The sequence below is a fragment of the Micromesistius poutassou genome, assembly GCF_964030765.1.
Source record: "Micromesistius poutassou genome assembly, chromosome: 15".
NCBI lineage: Eukaryota > Metazoa > Chordata > Actinopteri > Gadiformes > Gadidae > Micromesistius > Micromesistius poutassou.
Window position 1 is genome coordinate 11,361,585 of NC_140285.1, and position 19,721 is coordinate 11,381,305.

The 19,721-nt window shown below is 39.9% G+C and overlaps 2 protein-coding genes across 2 annotated transcripts; one reads left to right on the forward strand and one right to left on the reverse strand.

Moving 5' to 3' along the window:
• Positions 1-2,486: 2,486 nt before the first annotated feature.
• abtb1 (ankyrin repeat and BTB (POZ) domain containing 1) lies at positions 2,487-10,663 on the reverse strand. The gene is made up of 12 exons (XM_084479896.1): positions 10,483-10,663; positions 9,668-9,730; positions 9,501-9,556; positions 9,045-9,189; positions 8,022-8,181; positions 5,903-5,948; positions 5,706-5,822; positions 5,481-5,593; positions 5,279-5,377; positions 5,014-5,181; positions 4,308-4,508; positions 2,487-3,928 (listed from the first exon to the last, which is right to left on the reverse strand). The coding sequence occupies exons 1-12, from the start codon at positions 10,536-10,538 to the stop codon at positions 3,722-3,724; spliced, it is 1,431 nt and encodes a 476-aa protein (XP_084336022.1). The 5' UTR covers positions 10,539-10,663; the 3' UTR covers positions 2,487-3,721.
• A 4,772-nt stretch (positions 10,664-15,435) lies between these two features.
• LOC311359802 (keratin, type II cytoskeletal 8-like) lies at positions 15,436-19,249 on the forward strand (the record flags this gene model as incomplete). The annotated part of the gene is made up of 9 exons (XM_084479837.1): positions 15,436-15,699; positions 15,913-16,121; positions 16,291-16,351; positions 16,511-16,606; positions 16,699-16,863; positions 17,114-17,239; positions 17,698-17,918; positions 18,041-18,087; positions 19,152-19,249. 9 exons carry the CDS (start codon positions 15,436-15,438, stop codon positions 19,247-19,249), a joined length of 1,287 nt encoding a protein of 428 aa, XP_084335963.1.
• Positions 19,250-19,721: the final 472 nt, after the last annotated feature.

Consider the following 19,721-nt stretch of genomic DNA (forward strand, 5'->3'; position numbering starts at 1 on the left):
TAACGTCTCAGCTGTAAGGCAATGAGTCAAAGGCACTTGTCTTGTGTTTTAGTTGTGGTTTCCCTTCAAGTGAACAAATTATTCATAAACATGACCAATTGCTTTCTGGCACTCGGGATGGAAATGGTCAAGTATGCCTGGCGAGCTGGAAGTAGCTCTCAATGTCAAAACCACATTTATATTGTTTTGGTGTAGCCCTCCCATTTAATCAAAATGCAGGAAGATCAAGTTTTAAAGCCTCTCCAAACTATAAATACCCCAAATGGTTTGTTATTTTATTGTGGCTCTTATCATACTCATTTAAAGTGTTTTAATTCAAATCAATAGCAAATATTATGAATTATCCAAAGGTGTTTGACAAAAAGCATCTGCATAACAAATGCAATGAGTTTATTTGAGTGTTCAGGGTTAGACCTACTTGTCCTGGACGGATTTAGCTTGTCTTTTGTTAGAGGTCTTGCTGAGGGCATCCCTGTCACATGGTAATGGTTTAATCCTGTCTCACATGTAAATACTGTCTGTGTCCTCCTGCAAAACCCCTTTGTGTTCTCCACCGGGAACCTTGTGACTCGACTCTAGTAAAGCAACCATTTGTGTGTTGTTAAAACATAAAATTGCAAAAAAAATAAGTAAAAGGATTCAGTTAACATGGACATGCCATGCCATGATAACCAACACAAATGCAATATCGTTTCATCAGCTGACCTCCTGTTTTTATCTGAGTGTGCCATAAAAGCTACAATGCCAACGTTCATTTCCATGTCCGGTATTGAGCTGTTAATGCAACAAGTGAGCATGTAAGGTTTAATCCGATATTACCAGGGCCGTGTCATGTGAGGTGTAAGCATCTGACTATCACACACTGCCAGGAAAGCGTCAACAAAGGGCACACAAATAAACATGTTTCAGATCACATAATCCTGTTGCAAGCACTGTTGATTCAATTTTACAGCCATCTCCAACCTGGCATCAGTCATGGAATAACCTCAAATTTGTCTTTGGATGGGAATGCCTCTTATTTCGTGGCAATCCTGTAAAGAGATCTTCTTGGCAACAACTGATTAATTTAGACATTTTGTTTCCGTCAGTATGTCCTTTTGTTACATAATAGTTTGGCCCTTTTAAGCAAGTATCGTTGGAGGCTTAAGACAAGAGCAGGCTGAGTAAACACAGTAAAATATGAGTTCATTGGCATAGAGTAAAATTACTAGAAAAAACCTTAATGAATCAATTATGTTTTTGTTTTTTTTATCAGTTTATTACGATTGGATGACATCAAGGAAAGTTGCTTGGAAAGGAATCAGAATAATACCTAAACTATAGCTTCTTGCATATACATGGTTTTACCTCAAGCCACTAATACACAATGAGGATATTAATACATTTGAGCTGCATATATTAAACACTATTGTTGTTTCCAGAATGGTTCCACATTCCTAGTATGTGGTTCAAAGCAAAAATGGTTCAAACAACGGCTGTTCTGCTCAAATCACCCATGGCTCCTTGTTCAAATGATAAAAACACAACATAAGAATTTCAGTAGAACTATTTTACATCCTCAGTTATTGAAAAACCAAAGACATAGAAGTTGTTTGCCAGCTGCGAGTCTGGCCTCCTAACATACTCTGCACTTGGGCTTAGTTGAGGTCTAGTTACAACAAGCTAGGGACCTTACAATGTAGCCATTCATGTTTATTCCAAAGGAAAAAGTCAAAACAGACGCAAAGCACTGAAATCTCCCACCATCTTAAAGAAAAAAATAGCTCTTTACGAAGGTGAATGAGGTATCCAAGTCAGTAACATCTTGATCAAATCATAATTACTGTTACAAAATATAAATTATGTATACACATTACATTAAGTAAAATTCCAATGGCAACTGGCTATCACTGCTATTTTGCAATGGTTTCCGATATTTCAAATATACTAGTCTACATGCTGCTACATGCAATTAGGAATTGCAATTTGACACCTAGAAGCCAACCATAGGTTATTTAGTTACTTTGTAACCAAATAATAGGTCTCAGGACTAACAACACATTTTGCTTAACTCTTTCAGAATGCTTATCCTGAACAGATTGGTACTATTTTGTAAAAGGAATGTTGTTATGTAGGGAACTCTCCTTTATTGTGTTTGGTTGTGCACAACTTGTTCCAATTCGTATAAAAAAGCCTGTCCAATGTTGTTTTAAAGCCAGGGCCTCCATTAAGTTTGTACTTCCGAAGGCCTCTTTGTACTTCTGAAGGTCTTTTTCTACTTCCGCGGGCCTTTTCAGATCAGACTGATGGGGTTTACAATGGCAACAATACACCACGTGTAAGTGCATGTGTGTAAAGCTAAACAGTCCATTGCTAGCAAAACATACAAGTGACCTTGGCTTAACAGAAAAAAGGTCCACTGCCGTTGCAAGCGATGAAGTACATAACAAGAGAAATAGCGCCATCTACAGGAGCCGTTTAAATAGTAAATGACTCGGACAAATGAAAAAAATATATATACCTTTTTATTCGACGTACATTTCTTGATAGTGCCACATAAAAAAATAATACAAAGGGTTTTGCTGTCATGCTGAATAATGCAATTCAGGAAAAAATCCTGAATGCCTATAAATATATTCTATTTGACCGTGATAGCAGACATTGTAGTTTACTATGACTAAGTCGAAGATACCAGAAAGTAGGCAAAGGTCAGGAAAGGGGTCATATCTACATAAAACCTATGTAAAGCGCATTAATGTTAAGTTGTTTTTCTACATCACTAAGAAATAACAGACCTCTTAATTCAGACTATTTCACTGGCTTTGTTTGCCACAATAAGCAGAGTGAATGATTTGTACAGCGTATTATAGAAGTGTATCATACATGCCATACTCATAACATAGAGCTATATCTACCATTAAACAAGGTAGCCAAGTAAGTTCATACATGCATTTATAATAAGGTGACCAGATTCCTCAAACGAAAAACTGTAACATTTGTAGTTTGGCAGTCCCCATATTAACAAAATAGTAAATATTATTTCTAAAATGGGACATATTTACGTTTAGCCTATTCTTACCATGGTAAATGTAGTACTGTAGTAACATATTGCACTGTACTTCTGGCCCAATGGTTAACTATGATTTAAGTTTTAAGCTCAGGTAAACCAGCCAAAAAGAGAGGTAAGGGAGGCAACTTAAATACCATACCATTCTATATACCATTCATTATTGATAACCCATTGTTTATGATCGGTCATGCCTGCTTATGGTTAAAAGCCGTACGGTTAGATAGACCCCTTTGAAGCAAGTTTACATCACAGCCTCTCAGATAGACACGGGCCTAATGACCAACTGTCACAAAATGAATCTTCATGATGATCTTTGCCATTTAAAAATCAATCAATATATATTTACAATTATATATTTATTAATTTATATAATTTTTTTTTTTTTTTTCCCGGGGCAGCTCCTGCAAGGGAATTTCCCTTGAAAACTGGGATATCTGGTCACCCTTATTTATAATGCATTCATAAATAGATACCATACACAACATAAGCACTTTCTCATTGTGTACTTCACAATGAGAAAGTGAAGTACACCTAAGCCTAAAGACCTCCAAACATATGCTTTTACCCCCCAACAAACCCTTCCATAAGGCCACTTAAAAGACAATTCTGATCCAATAGCATCATCAATACCATCATTCAAATCAGCTGTGCAAGACGCTGCCTGGCTGACACTTAACACTCGAGTCCGATGCTGACCAGTAGCTGCTCCAGCACTTGCAGTTTCTGGTTGGCCTCCTCGATGGCACTGTACGTCTGGACGTTAGTGGTGATGTGGTAGCGGATGTCGTCCACCAGAGGGATGGAGTCCATCTCCTGGCGATCCACTACAGACCTAGCATCCTCTTGGATCATCTCTGCAAACTCAGCACTGTTCACAAGCTGGAAAAACACAGAAATATCCGGTTAAATATAGTGGAGCAAGATGTGGCCCGGACATAGAAGGGCTTGGACTGAGTGCCTGAGTGTCTTGTTATAACCTAATGTGTACCTATATTTACAATCAAGACAAAAGGCCTACTAAGATACTAGATGCGTTTTTGTGCAATATGGGCTCTTGACCATTTCTTATTATGATTAGTTAGTTAAATGGGTACTATAGTTATTTTAGCCAAAATGGTCTTATCCAGTGTAAAATATTGAAACAAATACAAATGCACGTGTTTAGTGTTTGTGATATATTCTCTGAGTGAATATAAACGAACATCACTGCACAGCGCCAGCATCTAGTGCAAACTTAGACACAGAACGAGACATTCACCTTCTCTATGATCTTGGCCATCAACTCTTTGCACTGGTCCTCCAGGCGCGAAAGGCTGAAGAGCTTGGCAGTCTTCCAGATCTCCAGAACGTTGTCCTCACATATAGTCTTAGCCAGCGCGGTTCCACACAGGCGCTTCAAGCCTGGGAGCAGATACATGTCGGCCACGTACAGCATGTCCAGCACATTGTCGGGGAATAACTGGACAAAAAAATCATGATTCATCGTGCATTAATGATTATATAAAACTACCTTGGGTAGCCTTAGGTATTCCCTTGGTATATTTTAAAATGTCAAGTACTGTTAGGTATGGACACAGAGCATACATTTGAAAATGCTGTGGGTCAGGTTGTTAGACTTGAGACTTTATTGTCTTTTTCTGGAGTGGTTTTATCTGACTGGTTTGTTGATACAGACATTACTCATCTTCAACATAGCCTAATACTGGTGATAAGGTTTTGGTGAGAGGCCATAAACTTCTTACGAAAAATCTGTAAAGAAAATGCCATTGTGTCTTTGTAAGGAGTATTCTAATAATTTAGGATACATTTCCCGGGGGAGGGCTAACTACTTCTGGAGAGTGTTCATAGGTATAACAGCTGGTCATACTAGGCGGTATTCTTTCAGCCAGTTACTACCTCAGTGTTTTCAGATATGTTCAATGAATGCAGATGCAAGCAGTGTGTTGGCATGTGAGCGACCTTACCTCCGTATCATCACCGTAGATGTAGTAAAGGAGGCAGATAAACACTTCGTATGAGATTTTGTGGAGCGTGAGCACTGGGACGTTGGGCTGGGAGGTCAGCATTTCTCCCTCACTGAAATGGTCCTCCAACATAGCTTTAAAGTAGTCGCTCCGCCCGCAGAAAAACGCCTATAACACATTCACACATAAACAGCGTGCCGGCCATCGAACCAAGCCAGGGTCACAAGACAGGAAAACATTGGATCAAGTCCGACTTTGGAAATACCTTGTGACATAAGAAATTGTAACCTTCCACTTTGAAGGCGATGTCCGGGTAAGTGGGGTAGTCATCGGTTCTGATAAATGGAAGCTGACCACATCCAACCTGATAAAAATACATCAATATATGAATGAGCATAAAGAGCCTTCACTGAATATGTTCAAAAAAAGTATATGGTCACTCATGACGAGATATCCTGATCCCCTACTCTTAATTCTGCAGGCAGGGCACCCACTGCCAGCTGCAACATATGGTCCTGCAGCCGATCGCTGTGAGGTCCAAGGGTAAGCACCTTCACACAGATTCCAGGTTTATTGGAAACTACAGGATATTAATGACAACAGCACAAGAGTTGTTAGTCACTGATCATCAAAAGATCGCCAAACGTCATTTAATACCTAACCATTTTGATAAGTGTAAGACAAGTTCTTACCATATTCATACACCTGTTTACATTTATGCTGAAGGTCCTCTGTAAGGTCATCCATTTTACACTGTTTAGCCAGCAGTCTGCAGTCCTCAATAAAGCTTACGTTGATGTCCATGCGTCCTTCGAGGAACAACGATTATTTTTATTACACTGAACAAATATTTTTAAGGCATGACTGAAAAAGAAGGCTCAATATCTACCTGTGTAGATATACTGCAGAATCGCTCCAAAAGCTGCAGGGTTTATCTGTAAAAAGGCATTATTTAGTTTCACTATGATGCTCGATCAAACAGCTTGATAAAACAGCTGTTTTATCAAGCTGTTTGATCGAGCATCATAGTCAAGGCACTTAAAGCACCCTTATGTCGCTTTTCCACCGACAGTATCAGCTCGACTCAACTCAACTCGCCTCGACTCGACTCGGTTTGGTTCCAGGCACGTTGCGTTTCCATCTAAAAAAGTACCTCTTCAATGTGGGTGGGTCGTAGAGAAGAACCTCTCCAACATGGGCGGGTCGTCATTAGGTTTTAATCACGGGAGACGCGATTCCCGGGAAATCTGAATCTGATCAAGACTATTTCCTGATTCCCGGGAAAGGTTATGATGGGAAATAAAATTAAATAAAAAGCGCAATGACTGCGCGTCTATTGTTGTCATACAGTAATGTTGATGGAAGCGAAACTCGAGCCCTGGGAAAGGAACGACACTAATACGAAACAGCGAAACGCTGATCCTTGGGAGCGGGTCCGTGGACTACAGCCACGCCGGACACACACAGCCACGCCGGACACACACAACCACGCCGGACACACACAACCACGCGCAGCCTAACTCTAGCCCCGGGAAAGGAGCGGCACACACGGCGAAACGCTGATCAGTGTCCCCTCGGGAGCGGGTCTGTGGACTCGAACCACGCCGGACACAACTTAACTTTGAGTGATTATTCCCATTTACAGCCGCTGGCCAATCAGTTGCCAGCAGCCTGTTTACATCACACAAAAGTACCTACTCCGCTCGCTTGGAACCTCGACAGAGGTAGTACTAAAAAAAGTACCCGGTACTAGGTATCAGGTACTTTTTTTGCCAATGGAAACGCAAAAAAAGACGGGCGAGTTGAGTCGAGCTGGTACTGTTGGTGGAAAAGCGGCATTTCTCAGCAGTGGCGGAATTTCACTTTGCTCCGGTATACCAACCAATTCACTACAGCAGAAGGTAAACAGAGAAGCGCACTAAAGTAATATCAGTCCGCCGCTGCCATAGCTTGCTTCCAACTACAGGGATTATAAACTAAATGCAATGCGATGCAATGGTTAGTTTATTTCTAACACTATTCTGTCAACACAGACATTTACATCGATAGTCGGGCATTATAATTGGTTTGCCTCGGGAGTGGGTAAAACTGTTTTTATTGGCAGGCTAGCAGTTCCCCTCGACTTGCGCTAGCCTAGCACCAGCGATTTTTGCAACTAGAAGGAATGAAAAGTGTTGAAAACGGTCTCCAATGGTAAATAACACACTGGCTCACTTGGAAATGAGACCCGATGTCCAAAATCCTGAACTACCCCTCTAAGGGTGCAGTGTGTAGGATTTAGTGGCATCTAGTGGTGAGGTTGCAGATTGCAAGTTGCAACCAACTAAATATCCCCCCTTCCCTCACCTCCTCTCACCCCTCCCTTCCCAATAGCATAGGCAAAGCTATGGTGGCATGTACTGGCCTGTAAGGTGCATCCAAACTGATCATCTACGACAGCATCAAGCAAGAAATTAGGGTTCTTGATCGATTTATACATTTTATTATTATTAAAATGTTATTTAGGCTGTAAAACTATAATTCATAGCTTAAAATGAACACAGCGATTATTGTATTATTATTTGAAAACTTCTCCTCTCTAGAGCCATTTCTAGAGTGCGTTCTAGGCTACTGTAGAAACATGGTGGTAAAACATGGTGGGCTCGGTGGAAGAGGACCCTCTTCCTAATGTAGATACAAAGGGCTCATAGGGCACAAATAGAAAATACTTAAAAATAATATATTCCTTTCTTGCAAAGTACATTCCGCTTGATGCAAATAAATTCTACACTCTCACCTTTAAAAATGTATTAGAATAATATTAATGTCCATTATGTGTTAACTAGCAGTCAACTAGTTCTAGCAAAAATGCTGTAAAGTTGTCAATGTTTCTCCAACACCTCTACCAGCTCCTTCAGGTCTCCCATCCAAGGATTTACCAGACCGGCCATGCTTAGCTTCCAGAGAAACTAGCAGTTCAAGGCCGGTAGCCAAGGTGATGGCTGACTCTGGTGCGAATTAGGTCTTACCAAAGGGTGTTTGAGTGTGATCAAGTTCTTTCCTTTCCACTTGGTTTCAAACATCGTCGTGAAGTACTCGGATCGTGCACTGAGAACACAGCGGTGAGCCGGGAATATATCGCCATGGATCATGAACTTTACATCACTGTGCTGTCCCTGCTCAAGTATCCTGGAAATTAAATGAACAGCATACAAGGAATATATAGGTTACATTGGGGAGAGCCTGGTTGTCCAGTCAACTAGGGCAAAGCTATAGTCTTTGTTGCTTTACTGGAAAGCAAACAAGACAAAGTATTCCCTCATCTCTATTTTGGTTATGTCTCAATTATTATTTTCAACCTGTGTTATGTGCCCCCACTACTACTGCAGATGGTACATGCTATAAACAATTATATAGATAATTAAAAAACAGTATTGCCTTGTGCATTCCATCACATGTTTAGATTGTTATTTTTACACTGATGTTTTGTGTAATTTTGTGTTTGCTAAATAAAAACACTGGGAGCAGCGTTGCTGATTTTTTCTTTCCACCGTTTCCTACAGGCCATGACCTCAAGTCTAAAAATCCAATTACATTTTTTAAATTAAATTTTATTTGTATAGCCCTTAATCACAGTGAGAATCTCAAAGGGCTTAACAGGCCATGTCACCCCCTAACCCTAGGCCCCAGAGAAAAAACTGTGTATAAAGTTGATCTAGCAAGATTTGCTCAGCCACAGAAATGTTTATATTTTTTACTGTTTGCATAAGGGGCTTGCGAAAGGTCTGGATGACAATTTAGTGTTACACTCTGATTACAGTCTCAAATGGATTAGCAGGCCATATATTTATTATAACACCTTAATGTTATAATAACGTTATAATAATGTTATAAAAATGTTATTGTAACACCTTAAGTCAAAGGTTGAGAACCACTGGACTACATGACAATATAAACACTGAATACACCTATTATGATGGGCTTGGAAATTGTCAAATCATAATTATCTGAATAATTCCCAAATGAATGACAAATAAGCAATTGATCCTTACATGTGCAGGAAGTAGTCAAAGTAGTCCCGTTGCATTGTTTTGGCAGTAATGCACTTGTGTTCTTTGAGCAGACGTCGAATAGAGTCTTTTAGGGAGCCGTACACACACCTCTCTCCATCGAATGTGTTGGCTTCACACTTGGCGCCTGAAATCATAGAGTTGGAACCACTCTTGACCTTCTTAACGTGATAATTATATGAGACCAATCCAGGTCACAACCAGAACTACTTCAAAAGGAACACAGTATTACGATTAAAAAGTATAAATAATGATAAATGCATTGATTCATCCAACATTTTTACAATATGCTAAATATCTTGAGGTCTTTAAAATAAGTGACTTTAAATTGTGTTTTGTCTTGCCCTCTGGGGGCTATTTGGCTCATCCTTTTTGCAAAGGAAGTGAACACATACTATACATTGCACAGCCTATTTTAAGTGGAAAGACACTACATACCATGAGCCAACAGGTACTGGACAAGTTCTTCATGACCACAAAGGCAGGCACAATACCTGAAGAAGAACAACAGTTAACATTACAAATGGTTTGAGTATATTTATTTGTACCATAGAGGTACAAAGAAAGCATCCACATAACGTTACATCTTATGACGTCATACTCACAATGGGGTGCAGTCCCATTTATCCCTCAAATTAAGGTCCACGTCTCGTTCTTCAACAAGATACCTTTTTAGAAAAAACGTGCAGTGTTTTGCAATAAATAAATGCATTGTAAAAAACTATTGCAATATAATACAAGCTGAAACAGATATCAAAAGAAGTACATCTAAAATCCATAGTTAATAAATGTAAAAATAAAGAGAGAAAGAAGTACCCACACTGTGGTCCACTCACAGGGTACAGATATTAATAGTAAAAATCCGCCGGTCATGTTACTGCTACTACCAGTAACAGCTTTGGTACTACCAACATGCAACAGAAGCCAGCCCTGTTCGATAACTAAAAGAAGGCGATCCCTCTTTTGGAGAAAGCTGGTATCGAAAACCAAACTGTTGCGATACAACTGCAAACCGTCATGTTATTAAAAGCAATATATAACTTGTTATTCACCTACCGGCGTACAAGTAAACATTGGCTTGTAGCTGCTACTGCTATCGAGATGAACGAGTAATACAACGAACAGATAGCGATAAGTATAGATATATCGATGGTAGTTTACCACTATGGATGCAGTATGTGTGTTGAGAAATGTAAACAGGCTGTCACCTCCGCCATGTCCCATCATGCACAGTGACCATGGGGACTCGATTGTGATTGGTTCAACAAATTTATTAGCATGCTAGAGCCGTAAACAATCGGCCTTGGTGCCACTAAACGTATATAAAAAACGAAAATAAAGGACATATTTAAAGAGCCCGGAAACCAGCTGAGCCGAGACTGTGCAAGACTCAGTTGTCAACAACGATGTTGTTCGTTACCTGACTCTAGAAATGTCCCCCTTCTTGCAGCTGGAAAACAACTCGTATGCGTCCATAATCGATGCAGCGTTTTCCGCTCTCTGTTATACATTGAAACGACCCGTCTCTTGGTCAGTTTGTACCTGTAACTGTCAGGTAAAAGGTGCAACTTTCAGATTGTTTTGCTCTGCGTGAATGTGACTCGCAATGTTTGGTTTAGGAATTCAGTGGTCATCTGACTAAAAGGGGAGGAGCTATTGCCACATTGATCCCCTTCAGAAATTGGCTTGAAAACAGGTTGGTTGGTCGGTTTTACTGCAAATTATAATTGTTTTGCATCAATATTCTTGTTTCTTATTTGATGAGACTCCAGATGCTTTGTTTTAACTTCACATTTACCTTCATATTTTTCAAGAAACCTTGGTTTTTACACGAGAAATGAATTCCTTCAGAAAGCAACTGAATAAAGTAATGTAGTATTTTGGACACATCATACCCAATAAATCTTATAAACAATTTTAATTGTACTGTATTGTATTGTATTGTTGTTGTATTGTTTATTCTGACCCCAATGAGAGAACAATTGTGTATTTCAAGAGCCTGTCGTATGTATGCTTATTTCCTGTAATCGTTGTGGTGTCCACATCATCCCCTGTCAGCCAATGGAAACACAATCTCCCTCATGTCTCTATCTGATACATATGCTCCATCAGCACTAAAGTCCCCCAGAATCATGACACTCATAAAGGATCATAAAACAGATTTTTTATGGATCATAAAACATTTCATTATAGCTCATTGCAGATCATTTCTACACATGGTATAGAACATGGAAGAAGGCCACCATACCTTCTAAAGCAGGGGTCAAGATCATATGGCAGTGATTGTATAATGGCTGACCAACAAGCTGAAAATAGACTATCATCAAAATTTAATAGAATTTTACACAAAATATTTGATAGTATAATAAAAATATATTTCTTAGATACAAAGCTACATTTACCAATTGGACAAAGTAACAACTCTAGGGCAATTTCCAGGTCAACAATATCTATTTAGCAAAATCTACAATCAGAATACTTTTTTTTTTTTGATTGATTTAAAAAACGGTGAGCCAGTTGAGTTCAGCAAATTTAAACCTACCTATATGAGACCTATGGCCTGAGTCCAGAATGACTCTTTAATTTATTCTGTTCTGTTTGCAGCCTCCTCCCTTTGAGTCGGTTTGTTAGGCCTTCAAACCAGGAAGTACTAGCAAATGTAAAATGATTTAAAATTAAGGAATTAGCTAAAATGATCATTGTTGACCTATTCAAAAATGTGGAGTTTCTGCCTAAGAACGTTGTGAGCCCGGTGACTTTACTCAGAACCTTGTTGGCCATATTCCTGCCATCCAAGTTGTTATCTAGGATGCATCCCAGGTATTTTACTGACGCTTTTGTACTGACCACAACTTTATTCAAAGTGACCTTAAATTCAGATCATCTGTTCAATCTGTATTTTGAGCCGAACAGGATGGCCTCTGTCTTACCAAGATGTAGGGACAGCATATTGTCAATCAGCCAGTTGTTTACAGAAGCTAGCTCTGTGCTCAGGGTACTCTCTAGGGTGGATTGGTGTTTATGAGACATTAAAAGTTCAAGTCAGCGTACAGAAATAGGTCACATAATGAAATGCCTGAAAACAGAATATGACTAAGAATAATTATTTCCAGCCTAAAATACAATTGAGAATTTGCAAGGAATCAACCCTATAAAGGTTGAATGGTAATTATGTAAACTCTCATGCGGCTCTCCAAAAAACAGGAGCTAGGAGCATTGGAACAATCACTAGCTGCTAGTTGATATTCACCTGTAGACGAATAAAAACTGTTCCTTGTTTCTGCTCCTCCCCAGGAGACTACTTATTTCTCTCGTTGACACTGTATGGTAAACAACAGTAAAAAGTATAACAGCATAATAACAAGCAATGCAATGGAACAATTGATTACAAAATTTGCATTACATAGATCCATCTATTGTCATGAACTGCTTTACAGAACCCCACTCACATCTACAACCACCAGAATCATATTATGTCATATCTTGAAACAATCTGTCAATAATCCCCCAATCATCCCCCTGCATAATTGGCTGATTCATTAATTCCCTCACTCTCCAACTCAAGCTGGTGTGTGGTGAGCGTTCTGGTGCCGATTGGCTGCCATGCATCACCCAAGTGGGTGCTACACATTGGTGGTGGTTAGTGAGGTTCACCCCCTTCACTGTAAAGCATCTTTGAGTGTCTAGAAAAGTGCTATATAAATTTAATCAATTCTTAATTCTTAATAAGAGAAAGCAAACATGAAGATGTAAAATATAATGTAGGCTACCCTTTGAAACTTTAACATCCATGATGTGAGGGATCAATCTGTACTGAGATTATGTTTTGGGTATAAACAAATTGAAACACAATAATTGAATATAATATATTATATTATGATATATGAATTGAATATAATTTACTTTTACCAAAGTTGAAAGGACATCTGGATCCGACACGTTTGTTTGTCTCGGTTCGTTAACAACAAAATCTTCATGGCTGAGAAAATGTTATGTTGATGCTCACAAAGACAAGTCATGTACTGTAGGCAAGGCATACAGTGAAAATCGAACTGAGACATAAACCATAATCATTATCCACCCTAGTTGTGGGAGGTACTTGATATGTTGCCGCAGCCTCCCTCTGGAACTCCCTCCCCAACCACATCTGACAGGCTAGCACACGCCCATCATTTAAATAGGCCCTCAAAACCCACCTTTTCAAGATCGCTTTCATCACATAACCTCCTTCCCTTCCCTCCTCTCCCTCCTTTGAACTATACCTAGTCTTTTATACCTATTTCTGTTTTTTTAGCTACCTATTTTATTTGATCCTATTTGATCCTATTTTTATCTTTTTACTTATATATGTTATTATTAAATGATTTTATTCTGTGTTCACTCTTAAGCGGATGAGTATTTAGGAAAGCGCTCTATAAGTTGAATGAATTAGAATTATTCTTTCACTGATGACAGTGTTGCCCCTTTTGTAAGAAACAAGAAAGTTGAAAAGCATCCATCAGTAAGACCAATTCTATAGTGGTTTCTATTTATCTTAGTGGTAGAATGCAGCAGATTTGAGCAAGGGATTTAAAACCATGTCTTCATGTCAGTGGTATTTGTATAAACAACATGACAAATAGGCCTACATATATTTACCTAAAATTCATAAGGTGTTTTATCATGCTTTTTCAAAAGCTAAGCCATTGTCACGTCTACCTGTGCAGACAAGCTGTGCTCTGAAAAAAATAACGTTTTGTGAAAAACTTTTGGGGCATATAAAAGGATCAAAAGTTCAATAGTTTCTAGTACATTAAATAGGCATTTTTAAGAATAATATATTCTTACTATTGTAAGAGGATAAAGACAATATTGGAATGCTTAGTACAGATGCTTGCTACACAAACACAATGGCCAGACTATAATGGCCTCATGCCAATCTAGTTCACCATCCTGGGCCTCAGGTTCATTGAAATATTTGTGATGCATCCCATCAATCACATCAAGGAAGCTAAATTATCCAACCGAAAACTATTCCAACCCTCCCTCCTGAGCCACTCCCCCAAAAAACTTGACTCGCTCGCTATTGCAATACGTCTGCTTAGCCTTGCGAAAGACTTTCACATTAGACCTCTGAAGAATAAGTCCTACCTCCGAGGCTCCCCTTCCCTCGGTCAAATGTCAATGGGAAATAACATGGGGTTTTTGAATGATCGTACATAACAAACTCTGTAGGTGGCGAAGAAGTAAAATCTGCGTCACGTTTTGAACTACACACATTTTCCATCTATTTCGACTGGCTTTTTGGATTGTTGGTGCCGTTAAAATAGCATTTATAATCGTTTACTACTTTAACGGCACAGACAATCCAAAAAGCCAGTCGAAACTAGATGGAAAATGTCTGTAGTTCAAAACGTGACGCAGCTTTTCTTCGCCACCTACAGGGTTTGTTATGTACGATCATTCAAAAACTCCATGTTATTTCCCATAGACATTTGACCGAGGGAACCAGGAGCCTCGGAAGTAGGACTTATTCTTCAGAGGTCTATTAATGCAAAGCAGGGTAGGTATGCAGGACGACAGATAGACCCTCCAAATATATTGGACATGCATATTATTAGCCTGTGATAGTCACATACTAGGTATGTAGAGCTATTTTTGTGTAGGAGCATTTCATTAATTGATTACTTCCGGAATGTAAATAGAATTTCAGCAAATCTGAAAAAAAAAATCTGCTAAAAATAATCCATACCCTTGCTTTAAGACAGAAACACAATACAATATAGCTGCTTTAAAATTGTCCGCCAATTGCACCTTAGCCTCCCTAATACATTTGATTTAAACAATAAATATAAATAATTAAAACAATAAGTCTTTGTAAATGTCTTTTTAAAAGTGTTCATGTTCATGTTCCACTACCGAAAAACAAACAAACATAAAGCTATATGGTTTCTTTAAAACATTGAACACGTAGGCCTATGTCTCTTTACAATCGTTCAAAGTTTGGGTTTAATAATATTTAAATATAATAAATAGACAGAAATAGACAATAGGCCTATACATTATTCCCATACCATTTAAACATTTTCAGTCATTTTTATGAACGAAAAAACACGTTCTCCACTTCATGTGACTCTAACCCAACTTCAGCAGAGCCATTCACCGGGATGGGAATACAACCCTGAAGGAAACCCAAATATTTATGATCTATTTGCATCACCGTGGGTAGCAGAGGTATGTGTCAAACTGGTTACACCGCTTAACCTCACCATCAAACCCCGCCCTTCCCCGCACACTGATAACAGCTGTATGCGGTGAGTCTACATCTCAAAGCTACACTAAGCTCACACTGCGACTCCCCACAACAACAGTATCCAACCACATCGCGACCACCATGAGTCTGAGATCAAAGCATGGCAGCCGCCAGAAGGGATACTCCGGATATTCAGGCGGCTTCAGCAGCAGGTCTCTGGGGTCCCACTCTGGCCCCAGCGGCTACTCCTCCCCCGGAGGAGCCCCTATCAAAGCTGTGTCCGTCAACCTCAACCTGCTCGCCCCCCTCAACGTGGACATAGACCCCAACATCCAAGTCATCCGCACCCAGGAGAAGAACGAGATCAAAGGCCTCAATAATCGCTTTGCGTCCTTAATTGATAAGGTAAGCAAATTATAATTTGTTTTTCCTCAAGTGGTCTGGCAACTAGTCTTTGTCAGGATAGATAGTTAGAAAACGGTAACTGCAATACTTTCATAACTTATTGTGCGGTTTGGATGTATTTCTGAATGAACACCATAGCCATAGTTAGGCTTATGTTTTTTTATTGGTTGCTTTAGTGAATGTTGACGACACATATGTTATCATACATGCTAGGTCCGATTCCTGGAGCAGCAGAATAAGTTGCTAGAGACCAAGTGGAAACTGCTGAGTGAACAGTCCGGTGAAGAGTCTAAACTAGAGCCGATGCTGAAGGGCTACATTGCCAACCTGCAGAGACAGTTGGACACGATCTGCAACGACAAGGAAAGACTGTGCCAGGAGAACGATGTTATGCACAGATATGTGGATGACTACAGGAACCAGTAAGATTTTTTTTTTTTTAAATGTTACTGCATTGTGAAATATGAAATATCCATGCTTGAAGTCGAAGAAGTTTTATTTTAAGATGACATTAAGGGAAGTAATCTTGCCTAATTAAGATATAATGAATCACTTTACTTCAAGTTTCAATGTATGATTGTGTCGATTTAGATACGAGGAGGAGATCAACAAGAGGAACGACGCAGAGAATAATTTTGTAATGATTAAAAAGGTACAATATTGGTTATTATTTTCAGTCACTCACTCGTTCATTCTCCTTCACTCACACCTTCTTTGAACAGTGCACAAGCTGACTTTTGCGGCTGCATGCGGTGCTGATGAGTCCCTAGTGTTCACCACCATGAACCATGTTTCCTCCTCTGAACTCTAGGATGTGGATGCTGGCTATTTGACAAGGGTGGATCTGGAGGATAGGTTGGCTGGCATGACTGATGAAAACCACTTCCTCAATGCCTTCTATGACACGGTATAGCCTTAAATCAACTGACATGCATTTCATTGTTTGTTCTAGTCTATCTCTATTTTTAACATTGGCCGTGTGTGTGTGTGTGTGTTCAGGAGCTGGAGGAGCTTCGGGAGAGCCTGAAGGACACCTCGGTGGTGGTGCAGATGGACAACGCCCGCAGTCTGGACATGGGTCCGATCGTGACCGAGGTCAAGGCTCAGTACGAGGAGATCGCCGGCCGCAGCCGTGCAGAGGCCGAGATGGCATACAAAACCAAGGTGAACGGGAACAAATGCTAAAAAATGCAACGCCTGTAAACCCTTCCTTTTATTTCGGTTGGTTCACGTCGTATAATCGGCTCTCCGAGGTTCAAACATCACGTGTAAGACGATACATCTTGAAATAAAATGTTTGAAGGCAACGCTTGGGCGATACATCTATAAAGGAAATAAAATGTTTGAAGGCAATCTTCCCTTCGAGATAGTATGTGATGATAATTAACATTCTATCCTTTTGTTTTCTCATCAGTTTGACCAGATGGCTATCCAGGCAGACCAGTACAGCCACGAGCTCCGTCAGACCAAGTCGGAGATTGCTGATCTCACCCGTCTGATCGGCCGGGTGCAGAGTGAGATCCAGTCGGTCAAGGGACAGGTGTGTAGCAGTGGACGGCTTGAGAGGCGAATCAAAGCTGTTTTATCAGTATCTATAAACAGGAAAACATCCTGAAAACATAAAGACATGTATGTAATGATACATATGATATGATACAGTGCCTATGAAGCAACTGGGAGATATGACATCTAGAAGAATCCTGCCGAGCAGAATCCACCTAGATACTGGCTTAGGCATTCAGGCTATTTACATACTAGGGGCTAAGGCGTCGAAATGAAACCTCAAGGCGGTGGATCCAGACGAACCAGCAGACAATCCCGGTGAACCAGTTCCCGTGGGCGACATGTTTCTTCCATGAACCAAATAAACAAATTTCTAAGAGACAAGAATATTGAGATTAAACATCGACAAGTAGTGTTCATTTTGTTTTAAAATTGTTTCACCGTACCTGGTCTATTCCCAGGAAAACAAATCAACCTGTTCACAATTTTATTCAGGAATCCTCATTTGAGAAACAAGTGTCTGACGCTGAGGACAAAGGGCAGGCAGCCACGAGGGACGCCAACGGCCGCATCAGGGACCTGGAGGTGGCCCTGCAGAGAGCCAAGCAGGACATGGCCCGCCAGCTCCGGGAGTACCAGGAGCTGATGAACATCAAGCTGGCCCTGGACATCGAGATCTCCACCTACAGTAAACTGCTGGAGGGTGAAGAGGACCGGTAAGGAGGAGAAGCATCCAGACGATCCTTTCAAACACAAGGAGGGCTAAAAAAGAAAAACACCATTTTATATGATATCCATGATATACATGGTTTATGTTTTCCTCATTTCTTCACTACAGGGTTGGTCAACAGGCTGTGGTCAACATTCAGACTTTGGCCTACAAACGTAAGCATTCCAAAGAGATTATTATTTTAAGGCAGTGAACCTAAAACACACTTTTTTTGGTTTTCAATGTGGTCATTTGTCGTATATGATTGTCAACATAGTAAGCAATGCCATTTTATCACTGTTACTGAAAAAGTCCCCAATTTAGAGAAATAAGGGGTCAAAATTGATCTTTTTGCCATTCTCCCCAAAACACAATGTGAACCTTTCACTCTGCTGCGTACGCAGGTGGTGTTCTTTTCGTGACGTCAGAATACCTTTTCCGAACTAGTCTGAAGTCATGACCAAGGGACACTGGTGGGGCGGTGTGTGTGGGATTGTGGAGCTCTATCTGGGCAGCAGTTGACTGCGGTGTCCGCGAGAAAGTTGGGTCTTTTGGACACTTATTGTATGACTCCGCGGTGTGTTTGGATGGTGAAGCTGCGTCTGAGCAGCCATTTATTTAATGTCCACGTCCGAGTGAGGGTTAGGCTTCCTGGACTATAGGTTAATGCTGCGGTGTGTGGCGGATTTCATGTACAACATTGCTTATTATAATGCTCATAATGGTTACACAACGACAGTACTAAAAATGTATCACAAAATCGCCTTGGGTCGTAACCATGGGGATAATACTCCCTCCTCTCATCCAAAATGCATTTTTTTTAAATCACATAGTGTTCAAATCCATCTGAAACATCTGGGCTGACTGGGCTTTCTGGCAGGTTTTGTGAATATGCCTCCTATGGATTCAAGCTTAGAAAATGACATAACAAGACACTGACTTATGATAGGAATTTGACTGCATGGAGCAACAACAGCCCCTTCGTTACTGGAAGAACTTCATGGTGTCTTAGCTTAAATGGTTTGCTAGCTTGAATAAGAACAGCTTACTGATGACATGCAGTGACTTTCAACTCTTTGTTAACAAATGTAACATACAAGACTTTTAGTGTGTGTGTATGTGCGTGCATGTGTGTGTGTGTGTGTGTGTGTGTACTATTTGTACTGCCCTGTACAGTAGTATACAGTAGTATATGTAGTATTCGTTTCATGTGTTTTTCCCACTGTGCTTCCCCCCTTAGGCGTAAAGGAGATTAACGGGATCAGCAAGCAAGACAGGCCCCCCCCCATTGTCTATAAGGTAGTGGAGACCCAAGACAACATCTCATCATATGACTAAACCGAGGACTTCATTCTAGTCCAATATTTACGTTGGTCTTTCAACTTTCATAGTTCGGATTTCTGAATTCTATTCATTTACTAGTATGTTTTGTTAGCAGATTTCTTTCAATTTGTGACCAACATAAACCTGACCAATGAGCCAAACATAATGGCCTACTGGCGGATTTCTAAGCTGTTTATTAACGTATATGTGAGACAATTTGTTTAAATAAACATCCTTTACAGACTTAAGATTTGTACAATTATTATTCCCTAATCACAACCTGTTTTTTCATCCTACCTGAAAGTGTTGCACTTGTGCCACTAACTCATGGATTAATTCGTTTTACTTTCAATGTAAACCTGACACATGTCAGACACAAAATCGTCAACACAAATGGATTGCAGAAATTCAGAATAATCATTAACATGAAAAGACACCGGTTATAACATAACAGGACTTAACCAAGAAGACAAAACATGTTGACAGA